Here is a 15,848-nt window from a genome sequence, read left to right on the forward strand (position 1 = left end):
GCTGGTGATCAAAAAAGTTCAATTAAAGCCCTGAATAGGATATATCAGACTTTAACTAAGAAGGCAGTGTTTGTAAATCGAATCAATTTATTGTTGGTTTTGGTCTTTTCATGGGATTTGATTACATGCTCAGACTGCGTTCCTGTCGCCTGCTGGCTTTGTCATCCTGGTAAAACACAAAAAAAAACAACCACACACTAACCCCGGCTGCCCTTTCTGCTTCTGGAATAAATCTTCTCCTTCTTTACAGAAGATCCAGATCTGGTTCTGGTCCAGCTGGGTTCCTCCCTATTTCCAGCCACTGGGTGGATATACCTGTTTTCAACAACGAACCCCAGCTGGCAGCCTTTTCTAACTTGGTTCTGACCCCTACTATGGCTCCCTCCAGTGGATCAACCTGAGAGAACGTAAGAATTAATATGGAGTAGGTAAATAAAAGGCATACTGATTTTTATATTTTAATGCCACTTGGTTAATGCCTTTTTATGCTGTGTTTAGTTACAACTCGATTAAGTGCTATTGCTTGGTGTCAATTTCCTTTGTTTGAGTCGGACTGGGGAGACTTGATCATGTTTGCTGCTGCTTTCCACTATGTGTAAAAGTGACACTTTGCTCACTTTCAATCTACACACTTGGACAATGCTTACATGCCAATTCGCTCATTTGAGAGTTCCTCACTCCTCGCTTGATCCGGACGTTTTTCCAGTCTGCCGTCATCTAAGGCTACTGGGGGTTCACTAGAATATTTGCTCCAGGGAGCAAGGAGCGAGGAGGAAAATAAATCATTTTTACAAATGTAAAGGTCCCTAATCACAACCTGGATTTTTGATTTACAAACAGAATATGAATAAATTCAATTTAAATCTGAGTCCTAGCAGTGAAATATACTTGCACTGTGGTTTGAGTATAAATACTGTATAAATACTGTGCTGTATATTAGACGTCTCATTTCTCTAAAAATGTGTTTTTGATTTTTCCTCTCTCCACACATCTTCAGTGTGAGGGACTACGTTGCAAGATGCATGTGAGGAGACATAGGAACCCTCCCTCCTTTGCTAACACAGCAATAATTTCATTGTTTCTAAAACCTAGAAAATGCCAACCCAATGTAGGTCTTATAGACCGATCTTACTCTTAAATAATGACCTGAAAATGTTACGTAAAGCTCTAGCGAGGAGATTGGAACCATTCTTACCTCAAATGGTTTATTTCGACCAGAATGGATTTGTGCAGAGAAGACAGGGCTTCCATAATACAAGGAGGTTGTCTAATATTTTCTTTGAAAAGTCTGGCCCCCCTGACAAGTCTGTCATGTCGTTGGACGTGGAGAAGACCTTCGACAGGATAGAATAGCAAACCTATTTGTCCTGCAGAGATTCCGTGTGGGTGTGAATTTACTCAGATGGGTTCAGCTTTTGTTCTCCACCCATTCAGCAGATAACAAGCAATGAAAAACTAATTCCATATAAGAAAAGGGGATATTTTTAAGTCTAAAATATATTTACTACATTTCAAGAAAAAGCACCCTCATCCACATTTGTGGCCAGCAGCCACTTAGTCCATCCAGCCTGTTGTAAAGATGATCCAGCTGCCTAGTAAAACATCCTGGTATTTCTATGGTAAATACAGATTTTAGCAACTGATATTTGAGCCACCAAAGAGAACCTAGGCCATAAACAAAATCCTCAGTTCACTCTCATTCCTTTGTATTTCGGTAGGCATTGTTGAAATATACTGAACCATTAATACATTTACCTGTTATTAAGTCATATAAATAAGAACATTCGTTGAAACCCTTTAGTACTGGTAAACAGGTGCCCTAAAATATTTGCTACTGATAATGCCTTGAATATGTTTAAGGGATTCATCATCCTCTCCCCACTGGACAGTAATTGATGAGGATGTATAGGAAGAGAAGGCATTAGCGGCTAAAGCAGCGACATAGGCCTATCTAAATTATGCCTGTACACCTGGGTAAGCCAGTTTCCAAATCCTATAAACTTAAAGCTCCGACAGACTGTGATGATCTGTGAAAGTAAATGTACATGTAAGACATGTAAGACAGTTTAACATATAATGTGAATCTCTGAATGCTCTCATTATGTTAAGTAGATGTATGTTATATTGGAGAGCAAGTTACTCCAGTGAAAAAATGATCTGTGTACTGTGCTTTTTGAAGCTAATTCTGTATGAAATATTTTATATAGGCCTAATTTACTTTGCTATGACAGTACTGTAAAGTGTGGGTTTGCATCGCTTTAATAATTGGTAGCCTATTGGCTGCAACTCCTAATACTTATTTTTCCGACAAATTTAAAGGCAGCATGGTGTGTCTCTGTCTGGTCACCATAGCAACGAGACGCCATACGGTAGTACTGCCAGTTTTTGCCCTTCACGACTCTTTTATCGCAGAACTTTGTTTTTAACCTGAATACATCGATATTTTTGCGCTATTAATGAACCACAATTGGACAGCTGCTGCTTCCAAGTTGTGCGGGCAAAAGTACAAACAGGAGGGTGACACGAAAAAATAGGTTTGCCGAAAATGCCGTTGCTAGTAACAGACTATTCATGGACACAGACAGACTCGACGGTTTTCATAAGTGTGCCTTTAAAAGGAAGGAAAGTTGAGAAAGTGGACATCATGTCTACAGAAGAATACCTCAAGGTAAAGATAGCTTACAACGATAAACGTTGTGGACCCTTTTTAATTGCATGTCGCTGTCACACGTGACACGCTCAATATTAGCTTTGTCATACACGTAACGGTAACGTTTAGGTAGAAACTTATGAATAAAGAACATAAGGATATAACCATAGACTGTAGCTACATAACTAGGATATAACGTTAGCATTACCTTTCTTGGTCTAACGTTAGTCGTTCGCTATAGACAAAAGATTACATTCTTAACGTCACAGCCATGTCTTTATTTTATAATGTGTAGACACATTAAGTTTAAACAAATGTAAGAGCACGATTTTTGAAATTGGGTATTTTTCTCCATGCACTATACAATGTTTTCCACTTTCTTTTCTGCACAGGTGCATTACCCTCCATATCTGTTTGAAGCCTTCCTGTTTGAACCTGTTGATGATGACAGAAGCACAGCTAAGGTTGGAAATGGAGTTGCAGTCATCAGTTTGTCAAAGAGGACCAATAAAGTGTGGGAGCATCTGATGATAACTACAAGTAAGAGCATCTGGCTGACCTTGTAGTCATTTTACTCAACCGTACAGTTAGTTAGTCAACTTTAGCATGGGTGTATTCACTTATGCTTAAGAAATTTATTGATCCAAATATAGGCAGTTTAAAACATGGCAACTGTATTGTCAATTTTGGCAACCAAAAGCTGATGCCTGGTTGCCAAGCCTGACAAAAACTTTAAAAAGTTAGCGTTGAGCCCTGATATGTGGTATGAATAGTAGTAGTAGAATTTATGTATAACCGGGTAAATATATAACAATAAATATGTAAATATGTAAATATATATATATATAAGTATATTATGGTAGTAATACAAAACATATTAGATTAACTATTAACAATAGTATGTGTAGTATAATTAGCAATACAATAGTAGTATAATATGTTGAATATAACACAATATTAAATTAAATATTGAGTAGTGAAAAGGGGTGAGAATCAACAGAGGCCCCACGATACAATATTAATGCAGTTTTAAACTTATTGTGATATTCTGCAATATATTGAAAATTATTACCTCTTTTCCATCTTCAAATTATGTCCTAAAACATCCAGTTTATCTAAAATGATGCATTTCTTACTAGAAAAAATAACTCAACTGCACCATCTAGTGGACTAAAAAGGCAACTAATTATATTATTCTAGTACCAATTCTCATGTGCAATTTAATAACTAGTGCAGCGCCCGTTCAAAACATGCCTGTTTGAAATGGGCCGGTTGCTGCTTAGCTTTTTCCAGAACCATTGTACTTGAAATAACTTACAGAAGGCCCCCAAAGCACTTAATAACCCAACTGTAGGCCTTTACTACTGACTTACTGTGTACTTTTACTTCAGAGGAAAACATACAATTACCTGACACAGAACGTTGCAGATTCAGATTCTACTCACAAAATACCCCAGTTAAAATATGATGCATTAAGCTCTCAAGCATTATATTAAAGTTGAAAATATCCACATTGAAGCACACTGTGCTGAGTGATAATGCCTCTCCTTTTATTTTAACTAAACATTTGAAAGCAGAATTGGCACTGTGCGTTCACAGGCCGTTTTATATGGCTTAAGTAAAGCACCTTCTGAATGTGTGTGCTTTTTGTTTTTATAAAACTCAATCTGTAACACATACAGTATGTTGCAGGTTCAATCAGTCGCGGTTCGGCTGCAGCTCATGTAGAGAGTTTTTGGCAAGACACCTGTAGCCGCCGTTGCACTGCAATCAATAAGCCATGGAAAATATTGCGATACTATGCTGTATCGATTTTTATACCATACACATATAAATGCAAATATGCTTAAGGCTCTACCTGATGTGCAATTTTCTACATTTTGTCCTGTACAAGTTATGGCCTTTTACAGAACACGAGGATAGGAGCTAAAACCCTTGAAACAGAACTGTTTTTGCACAGTTTTTTACGGATATTGCCACTCTGTAATGTAAGAGTGTTCAGTTTGGCAATGTGGTGCAGCCTTAGTTTGTGAAAGACAGACACAACTAATGACAATAGCAAAAAATTATGATTGTTAATTCCGAACTGCATTTCTTGAATGTGCTCCTTTAAAAGAAACACATCCTCTGACCCAATCTCAGCCCGGACAAACTGATTGACCATGGACACTATTACGGCTTGCCCCTTACTGGCGAATAAACCGCTCAGCTGAGCTGACCACCTTCACTGACCACCTTCACTGACCACCTTCACTGACCCTTAAGAAGGAATCATCAACCCTCCTTTGTTTTTAAGTGTAAGCAAGTGGTAGCTCAGCTCAAATGATGCTGGTAAAGCATCTGTCACCAAGCTCCCGGCACTCGTGACAGGACAACTTTCTTAAAATCTGTCAAACAACAAATTCAGATTTGTATACAAGAGCATTCTCCACAAGGCCACCAAAGTGGGTTGGTAGGTAGCTATGGTCACACACAACTGCAGCGATGTCAGCGAAAGGGGATGAAAGCTCTTCAGTTTCTTCTGCTGGCAAAGCAGAGGACATCTCAACAACAGACAGGGGCACTGTCTCATCCTGTACCGCCACGTTGCCTGAAGTGCTTGAAAAGACACCGGACCATCAGACGGCGGAAAATGCCCTGGAACTGGCCTGCAGTAGGATTGCTATTCCAGCCCCCTAAAAAACAAACACACACACACAAAAAACTTAATGTGAAAGTTTGCTGATTTTCAACCGGCTCTGTGTCATTGCAGCGCGGTCAATACGTGCAGATGAGTAGCACCCATCCTCCCTTCATGCCTCCAGTGCCTGGAGCTCATCAATCACAAGCCTATAATTATTATGAATCATATTTCTGTATATCTGTATCAGTGTTTTTGTGTCCCAATCAGCAGCGGCAGATGGCTGCCCACCAAGAGCCAGGGTCTGTCTGAGGTTTCTGCCTGTAAAAAGGTTTTTGTTCTCGCCACTGTCGCACCAAATACTTGCTCGTGGGAAATTGTTGTATCTTTGTAAATTATAGTGTCCTGAGGTAACTTCTGTTGGGATTTGACACTTTAAATGAAATGAAATTGAATTGTAGCTGGTGTCACAAGTGCGCAGAATGATGCAAAACGCATCGCTTCGCGTCATCCGTCGGGCTTTTTGCCAGTTGAAAATCAGCAAAGTTCCACTTTAATACAGATATTTGCTCTTTTCAAATGACAGCAACTTATCTGAAGACAATTCATTAACTCATGCAATCCATACCTGATGCCCTGATTGAATTGAAGAGGAACTCCAAGTGATCCTGGCTCAATCGATTCGTGCAAATGTATCGCTGAAACTCTAGCTGTTCAGGAATCATCAACATCAGGGTGTCTATATTGATGATGAACCCCATGACAGATAGGTACCTTCAAAAGAAAATATTTTGTCAATATGATTATGCAAACCAAGATACCTCAAGAAAGCACCAATTAATGTTGTTCATTGAAAGTTGTAAATTGACCTTTCCACATAAAGTTGCAGTTATTTTTAAAAACCTAAAACTGTTGAGACTTTTGGGAAAGTATCCTGGGCTGGAACTTAAGAAGCTAACTCTAACCTCCCTTGACATTCCTGGTTGGTAAAGATTCTTTAAAGATTTTCAATCTAAGAAATTGTATACTGTAAAATTACTGGGTGCTCCTTAGGAGTATGTAGTGTCAGGGTGTTTGAAATAAAGGATTTACCTCGAGGACATTAAAGCAACTAGGAACAATTTTTAGAACAGAACTGAGAAAGCAGAAAATATGAACTAGGGTTGCAGCGATATACCCGTTTCATGGTTTATCGTGGTATTATTATACGGTGTACATTTGCTTATTTACTGTAGTGAAAAAATATATTATTTTCAAAAGGAAGACCTTTTTACATACTTTCAATTATAAAGCGTATAAATGTAATACTATAAAGCGTGATATTTTAAGGTTATCATATCATCGAAAATTGTTTATATGAACACAGTGCCATACATACCATTTTGACACTTAATATAAATAAATAATAAATAAATAAATAATAAAAGATAAAATAATTCAAACAGAAACAAAACAGTAGACAGCAAAAAGTCAGAAGAGAAGAGAGCATCATATGAACTTTTGTTGTCATGAACTTATGAACTCAAATGACGAACAGAAGCTTTTTGATCGGTGAAGGAGTGTGCCATCTTTCCTCACCAAACTGATCAAGTATTCCCTGCCTCTCAACAATAACTCTACTCTCTCAGTCCAATTCAAAGAACCCAGGGGAGCTTTGAATTCTTTGGTGGCTGTTCATTATGTCAAAAAGCCTGTAAATTATTTAAAGCAAATGTTTGCATTAACTGAAAGCATCTGATCATCACCATAGACAACATCCTTTTTCATGTTTCCATTAGTCTCGCATTGCCAGACCTTCCTCCACAGCGCTGCGGAGGAGGATCTGGCTAGTCCACACAGCAATCCGGGATGGAAGAAAAACATGCTCTCGTTCATTGGCATTTCTTTAAACCAATCACAATCGTCTTGGGCAGTGCTAAGCACAGAGCGGTGACATGGTGCCGCTGCAAAATAGCCTCAGGAAGGAAATTGTTTTTGTGGAACGTGTACGTTCAAAGGTTGTTTTAGTCGTGCAACAGAAAACTCAGATTGGACAGATCTGTCTGGATTTACCCTGCAGAGATCTGAGGAGCAGTTAACCAAAGTCCTCATAAATCGACCGGAGTTTAAAATTGCAACACAAAGAAAGCGGAACGTTACGTAGTGTGAGCAGCCAGGGATACCTTCATCTTCTGCGAGTCAAAATGAACATGCTTAACTGTTACCTTGTTGGCAGCATGCAGTCCATCTTTAGCTTGAACATCATTCAGATGAACAATGTATTCCCAGTTGATCTGTTCAGTGGTGCTGGTTATCGGACTGTATGCCTGCTACATATTCCGTGCCAGCTTCAGCATGTGGCAAGCATCCATTAACACAAAGACCCTCTCATTAGTCACTGGATGTGCAAAAAATGTTTTTGAGGGCTCAAGAGGGTTTGCCATTAGCTCGCACATGTTTAAATTGGAGGGATGCCCATTCATTGTCATACACACCACTTTTATGCCATACTGATGCAGTTCCTCCAACGCATGCACAACCAGGACCAGACATGTATAAAGTACTAGAGACCCAGACTTGAGTAAAAGTGCCATTTGTGTATTATATTTGTAACTTACCTTGATATGTTTGACTACCAAAATAAGACAAAACACAGAACAACATACCAAACCCATAACAATGATAAATCGGTCCTGAAATGACAATGATAAAAGCAAGGGAACCTAATCCAGAGTATCGTTAAGATGTTTTTGTTCTGATGTCTGCACACAAATTTGTATCAAAGATTCTCTTCTAAACCGTATCTGCTTGTATCTTGTCCAGGTAGTTTTGCCGACAACATCTCGTTTTGACATCTCGTGTGATTTGGACAACTTTAAGTTACACCCCTTGCTTCAAGTTACACCCCCTTCGAGTTACGCCCCTCTCTTGCAGTCCACATACAGATCCCTCTCTTGCAGTACGCAGACAGACCCATCTCCCTTGAACCGCTGTGTGAAAGGGGGCTGTAGATTGTTTTCCCGTACTGTGAATCAATTTCTGCCAGGAATGCCAATACCCCTCAGCTCTTGATGGGATGATTTTCATACTTTTCACCACCGGTACTCAACACATCACTCAGCTGGACGGTGTTAGGCTGACATGCCCTGCTGGCTGTAGATTGGATACCCCAAGGTTCGGTTCTTAAATAGTTAAACAGAGATCAGCAAACTCTCAGCTCAGAAAGGACCACTGGTTTTAAGACAATCATTTTGAATGTCCCCTTGACTTGGCTAAAAGTGTCCTATACCTTTACATCAAATTAATCTACCATTATAAATTAATGTGTTTCAGATGATAAAGAAAAAAAGAAGGAGATCAGAGAAAGGGCTCTGTTGACATACCAGGAAAAGCTTTCTTCAGAGTCCAGATCCAAGGTGGAAAAACAGCATGCAGAGAAAAAATATGCACTGGAGATAATGATGAAGGTACAACAGTAACATACACCACACTCTACTCATAACTCACATCACCAAGTGTCCAAAATGACCATTGCAAATCTGCTGTGAAATCTAGAAGGACTTATATATAGCATGTTTTACTTGATCTCAGCTTGAAAAGGAGGAAAGAGACAGTATCCAGAAAATGAAGGACAATGAGCGAGAGAAAAACACAGCAGAGTTGGCAGCATGGCAACTGAGACAGAAACAAAAAGCAGAGGAAGAAGCCCAACTCAGACTCCAAAGTCAGAGAGACAATCAAAACAAACGAGCCATGACCGAGAAGAAGTGGACTGAAGGTTCAGTTGGAGGAACTGTCGAACTGGGTAAGTAATTCCCTGTGTGATCAAATTTGCTCTTACACTAATTGGTTTTGGTATGTTAATGAACATATTCTTGCATTTAGATCAAAGAGGCAACAGTGAAGGGAAGAGCAAGAGAAAGCAAGCAAACCTGCCTGCTCCAAGAGTCACTGGAAACATTCAAGTCACGTTTACCCCACGAGTTTTCCCAACAGCTCTCAGGGAATCAAGAGTGCCAGAGGAGGAAGACGTAAGAGTTGCCAATTTCCTTTCCTGTCATCTGCAGGGTGTTCAAAAAGATCTGCATCAACCACTAGGAATCAAGTGTAAAATTGGTTGAACAACAAAAATCCTCTTACTTGATCATACTGTACCTCCAATTGTTTCGCTTTTAAGGTCTTTTACACGCACATGGGAACGTTTTTATTTGTACTATTAATTTGCATGTTAATATATTTGTTGCTGTTGAATGGAAACATTACGCAACGTAATTTTAGATCGTATAGACCTCACACTTTATTTCTCCTTTCAACCTTGACAAAGATAGCGTTTACCAGAGACACTTTCTTTTCTCAGCTTTCACTATAAAAAGAGTAGAGTAAAAGGAAACTCAATTAATAGCTTACAGTAGCTATAGTGTTAGCTTTTCCTGCTTCAGCTTCCCAACCGTGGTTAGCATAGCTTAGTCTCTGTCCTGATTGACAGGTTGGTGGGTAGCCACGATCCTAAAGCATCCCATGCGCTACCGTCTTTAAAAAAAAAAAAGGGACCAAAATTTACAAAATGAACATCATGCTGCATTGAAGAAGACTTGAACGTAGCAATTGAGGCCATAAACTCATTCTGAAAATGTTTACTGAGGTAATAAATCAAGTGAGTAAAAGGGACATTTTCCCATAGACTTCTAAAAAAACTCACTTCTTTTTGTAACCAGTGGGGTCACCCCCTGTTGGAAATGAGATAGAATGCAGGTTTAAATAACTTCCGAATTGGCATCACTTTTCAGGCGCAGAAGCTTCTTCCATTATTTTTACAGTCTATGGATCCTCCTAGCGTGCGTTAGGGAGGTCGGTTTCGCTGACATGATGTTGCACCTGTTATTACTGTATTAATATACTGTGTAATGTCTTAATGTTTCGTAGCAGCGAACCCAAGATCACAACAGAAATTAATGAAATTCCAAACTGTTCTACTTGGTACTTATACAAGTGGCTTGTCTTAAGGTGATTGACAGATGATTAATTTTGTGTGATGGTCAATAAATAATTGCAGAAAACCAAATGGATACTTAAATGCAATTAACAAACTACACATTTAATTTGCTTTTTAACAGTTTCAGCATAACCTAAAATCAACTACTGGTACCAAACATAAGAGCTAATTATTAAAGGTGCACTATGAGTTCCTGCATGGTCACTTCTGTTGACGTTCCAAGTAAATTTCAAACAAAACAGAGCAAGCTCGCCCCTCCCCCCATGTTTCCGTAACTGTCATGACTAACTGACTAACTGTCTAACCCCCACCCCCTCCCTCAACCATCTTGTCGGTGATTGGCTGGAGTGGTTTGTTGTATTTAGGTGCACATCCTGTGCCTCTAGTGTTTGTTTGAAGTTTACGACCCCTGTGTTGTCTCCCGAGACCAGGCTTTTTTTACAGTGTGTTCAGGGGGCAGGCAGCTAGCGGATCAAGGAGAGATGCCTACGATTTGAGACAAAAATGAAATCACACTGAAACCATGCAGGAACTCATAGTGCACCTTTAATGCAGATTTATAACAACAACAACAACGTAATGACATGAACAGATCCTTAGGATTATTATATATCCTTGGAAGCCACGTGTTGTGGATCAGCGATGCAGTGCTAAAGAAACAAGACGAAATAGATCCATTAGTGATTTTAACAGATTTTGTTGTTTTCATTTGCTCCGTGTATAAGCAGAGAAATAGAGTCTCTATACACAGAACAACTCTTTTATGGGTCTAATGAAGACATTTTTAAATGAGATTGCACTTTTTATATTTTAACCAACCAGTGGCTCAAAAAACAAGCTGAAGCCAGGCGTGCAGTAAACGCAGATGATAGAGAGCTGAAGGACCTGAAAGAAGAGGAGAGGAACCCTGACTGGTTAAAGGACAAAGGAGAGTAAGTGAAATTAAGTCTGCTCTCGAAACTATTTAACAGTACTTCTTTTTTGTCAACCGTGGAATCACTAAATAGACTCTTTCATTCAGCAAATATTTTGCGACTGGGGACTACCTGAGCGCAGTGAATGCCTACAGCCTGGCTATCCGACTCAACAGAAAGATCCCAGCTCTGTATTCAAACAGGGCTGCTTGTCATCTGAAGTTGAAAAATCTACACAAGGCCATTGAGGATTCCTCTCAGGTCTGTACTATCTCCATAGTAATAGAGTAATAGTTTTACATTATCTGTGTTCATCTGTACTCCACTGCATTTTGCAAAGTACATTTAATTAAAGCTTCATTGTGCATGTTGGTGTCCTGAAACTTGCAAATAGCAGCAAGACATAACTGGGTTTATGATACCTGGAGATTCTTTACAAGGAGAGAGGCAAAATAAGTTGTGTCTGTTCACTGCTGTGTAGGGACATTGTTGTAATTTGCTCCTAAATTAAAATTCTACTACTGCAGCCTGTATACTATTCTGTCTATATAGTTAATTTCTTCAATAGTAATTATGTTGAAAGTGTTACTTATTTATTATCATAAATACCATGTCAAATATCACAGTTTGATTAAGTTTCTACTGTACCACGTTTGGCATGAGTTATGTACACATTGTGAATCATTCTGATAGAGAAGCTGCATCCAGCTATTATGAGTAAACATCTGCCCACATGTGTCTCTGCAGGCACTTGATCTGTTGACTCCACCAGTTGTTGCCAATGCAGCTGCCAGAGCCAGAGCCCATGTCCGCCGGGGATCTGCTTTCTGCCAGCTACAGCTCTATGCAGAAGGTTTGAACAACAACTTAATTTTTTTTTTAATTTGGCAGTTACTATACACCTTTGGACTGTCTTGGTTTTAACGATACACTCACAATAATAAACACTTTTGCCTTGTGTTTAAAGGGTAGTTTTGGTATTTTTAAACCTGGACCCTATTTTCCCATGCATTGATGTCTAAGGGACTAACAAGACTCTTTGAAATTGTTCCAGCATTGAGCAAGAAAGCTGCAACCCGGGCTGCAATGTAACCCTATGGGGCAATAGGGACTGTCAATTTCGGGCCACTAACAAGGCTGTTTTTGCCGCTGACAGGCTCAGATTGTTATTCTAAGTGTCTGATGACATTATAGAAAGGATCCCTACAGAGATAGACCTGTTAGTTTAAGAATACGATCCTTTTTGTTTAACCAGAAACAGCCCCGAAATCACCATCACCAAACTCATCAGACTCCATTTAGATAAATACTTTCAGCGTGTGTAGAGCCAGCATGTAAATGGGTGAATTAAAGATTTATTTCAACCAAACCAGAGTGGTGATGATTTTGTTTCTGTGGACTTTGAATGACGTGTGTTTACATGATAAAATGACTGTTTATTTAAATGGAGTCTAGTGGGTTTGGCAATAGTGATTTTTGTTGTGCAGAGCGGGAGATAAAACCCAGGGAAAAAAATACAACAAAAGGCACAAGGCTGAAACAAACAGGATACAAACTAACAAAACACAAACTCACACAGGCAGGGCAATGGACACAAACAGACACAAAATGATCCAACAAGAGACAAGGGAAACACAAGGGCTAAATACACTGGGTAATGAGATAACGAGGGGCAGGTGACACAGCAGGTGAAACACATTAGGAGAGACTGGGTAATCAACAAAGGCGGGAAAACACAGAAAGTAAAACTGGACAAGACAAGACAGACAACCAGACTATCAAAATAAAACAGGAAACAGGAACAACCGACAGAAAACATGAAATACACTAAACACAGAAACTTGACACAACACAAGACAACACAAGGGAGAACAGAGAACACAGGAAATATACAAAACAGGATACATACAGAGTAACAGAAATGTCCGAAACCCATCACAGATTTTGGCGCAAAAAGGATCTTACTCTTTAACAAAAAGTTCAACCTCTGTAGGGATCCTTTTCATAATGTTGTCAGACGCTTAGAATAATAGTCTGAGCATGTCAGTGGTAAAACCTATAAAAAAAATGTATATCTATGGGTAAAATAGCCCTTTTAGTGGACATAAATTGAAGATGCGCAGTTGCCCTTTAACGTTACATTGCAGCTTGTTTCACCGCAGCCGAATGTAGTCAGTTAGACACAAAAACATGGGAAAATATGGTCCAGGTTTAAAAATACCAAAGACACCCTTTAAAGACATGTTGTCTAGTCATTTTATGCCAAAATGGGGGTCAACCTAGAACAAATTGCAACAGAAGCAAACTCAACTGCTTTTGTATCCTCAATATGTCCTGAGTAAGGAAAAAAAAGCCCTGAAGAATCCCATTAGGGGAAAGTTTTGAAAAAGACCCAAGTATAGCCTATTCATACGCCTATTCATTCTTTTTCTCACGTGAATAGGGTAACATTTTAACCTTTAGATATCACCATGAAAATTACTGAGTTGATTACTTACTTTTACTTACTACTTTTTTTGAAATTGTTTGTTAACATGGGCAAACGGTGCATAATCTAATTACATATGTGCTAATTTGCATAAATACCACAACAGATCTAAACATTGGGTATATAGCCAGGTTTGGGGCTGGGTTTCTGGGGGTTGAGTCTGAGGGAAGAACAGGAGACAAGGGTAAGGAGAATGCAAAAGACAAAAGGTAGGTCCTGTTCGCCCCTCAGACTCATCCCCCAGAAACAGTCCCACAGATCCAGCCCCAAACCCCATCCCTGCAATAATAATTAATAAAGGCTGGTGTAAAGTACTTCTTCCTGCCTCTATGTATTAATGCTCATGGGTAGCCTAAATGGGTTCCATTCAGACCTTAACATTAAGTCTTTTACTGTAAGATGTCAACAAGCTTCAACAAGACATTTTCACCTGGCTTTACCCAATGTTTAGATCTGTTGTGGTATTTATGCAAATTAGCACATACGTAATTAGATTATGCGCCATTTGCCCATGTTAACAAACAATTTCAAAAAACTTGTAATACATTTTTTTTGTCTTGATGTAAGTAATCAACTCAGTAATTTTCATGGTGATATCTAAAGGTTAAAAATGTTACCCTATTCACGTGAGGAAAAGAATGAATAGGCGTATGAATAGGCTACATTTGGGTCTTTTTCGAAACTTTCCCCTCATGGGATTCTTCAGGGCTTTTTTTTTTCCTTACTCAGGACATATTGAGGATACAAAATCAGTTGAATTTGCTTCTGTTGCAACTTTTTTCATAAAATGACTGGACTAATAATGTTAGAGCAACAATACATCATTGTAGCATGTTTTTTCAAAATGATAACTGAATGGCTGAACAGGTGACCATGTCCACCTGCTCTGTCAGCTGATCTACCTGTGACATGTTTTCTCAGGGCTACAAGACTACCAAGCTGCTCTAAAGATTTCCCCTCACAACGAAGTGCTGCAGGCGGACACACAGAGAATCAAAGACATTATTCAAGGCACTGACCATGAGACACAGTGAAACAGAAAATGTACTGTACATATTATGTATGGCTGTTTAGTCTTTGTGTTGTTTGTCTATTATTCAATGATTTAATAAATGACAACAGAGAACCAAAGACTACATATATGTAACCATAAGTCAAATATAATGTTTAATCCCTGCTGTAGCCATTGAGATTCAGACTTCAAGCTGTTACCTGCTGCTTTATTGGAAATGGAAAAGGTATGTCAGCAAGAGCCTGGAAAAATTATGAAAAGTGTTGTAATGTGTTTTACTGACAAATATAATGTAGAGCAGGGATCTTCAACAGGTGGTCCGGGACCCTTAGGGGGTCCTCAGAGTCAATGCAGGCCGGGGCCTCCAAATTATTGTTAATTTTTAAAAGTTTTTTCCAAAATGGAAAAGTCTTCACATGAATCCATCATATTATCAACAAATATAAATCCCCACTGCTTACTGGCCTATAGGTAAGTCACTAAGGCCATCCACAGATACAGTTAACCCTAAGGATTCACTGTGCCACATGTATGTTTAACATTAAACATGATTTATAAAATCATGCCAACAATTATTAGGCTTTTTTAATAGCTTAGTATTCTATGCACTAAAAATGTATGTATAAAGGCTTTAGGCCGCCCACATGTGATTGTAGGCTCAGTTTAATATGCAACTTCATTTTAAACTATATATGTAGTAGGGGGTCTCTGATCGTCTCTGTTTCAGTTAAGGGGTCCTAAGCTTAAAAAACGTTGAAGACCCCTGATAGAGTGCATGGAAGACACTTGATCAGTGTGCGTACAACACCCTCTTGTGGTCAAATGTTGCAGCTCCTAAAATGAAATACAAATATTTGGATGTTTGTCACCATGTAAATTAATGGATTTTTTTATTTTTTCAAAACAAATATTCACATTGTGGCTTTTTCTGTATCAGTATGTAAGTTTACACTGACTCACAGTCGGTGTAAGGGTTGTATCATGTGGATGCAGCGATAGTTTTGTTGTCATTACTTAGAATTCCACATGGGGGTGACAGAAAGTGTAGTGCTTTTTGTACATGAAGACTACTTCAACCTTTTGCTGGTGTATTTTCTGTCAGTTTGAAAATATTGTAAGAGGTGGTAAATTTTTTCAAATTGAAGCTGCCATTAAAGGAGTCTGGTCAGATAAAAAATAAAACAAACTATTC

General features: G+C 38.9%; 1 protein-coding gene across 1 annotated transcript; it reads left to right on the forward strand.

Moving 5' to 3' along the window:
- The first annotated feature begins 2,343 nt into the window (after positions 1-2,343).
- Positions 2,344-14,775, forward strand: dnaaf4 (dynein axonemal assembly factor 4). The gene is made up of 9 exons (XM_036003592.1): positions 2,344-2,668; positions 3,043-3,190; positions 8,583-8,716; positions 8,841-9,054; positions 9,135-9,280; positions 11,065-11,174; positions 11,264-11,417; positions 11,904-12,009; positions 14,566-14,775. The coding sequence occupies exons 1-9, from the start codon at positions 2,546-2,548 to the stop codon at positions 14,676-14,678; spliced, it is 1,248 nt and encodes a 415-aa protein (XP_035859485.1). The 5' UTR covers positions 2,344-2,545; the 3' UTR covers positions 14,679-14,775.
- The last annotated feature ends 1,073 nt before the right edge of the window (positions 14,776-15,848 follow it).

The sequence above is a fragment of the Sander lucioperca genome, chromosome 7 (genome assembly GCF_008315115.2).
Source record: "Sander lucioperca isolate FBNREF2018 chromosome 7, SLUC_FBN_1.2, whole genome shotgun sequence".
NCBI classification, from domain to species: Eukaryota; Metazoa; Chordata; class Actinopteri; order Perciformes; family Percidae; genus Sander; species Sander lucioperca.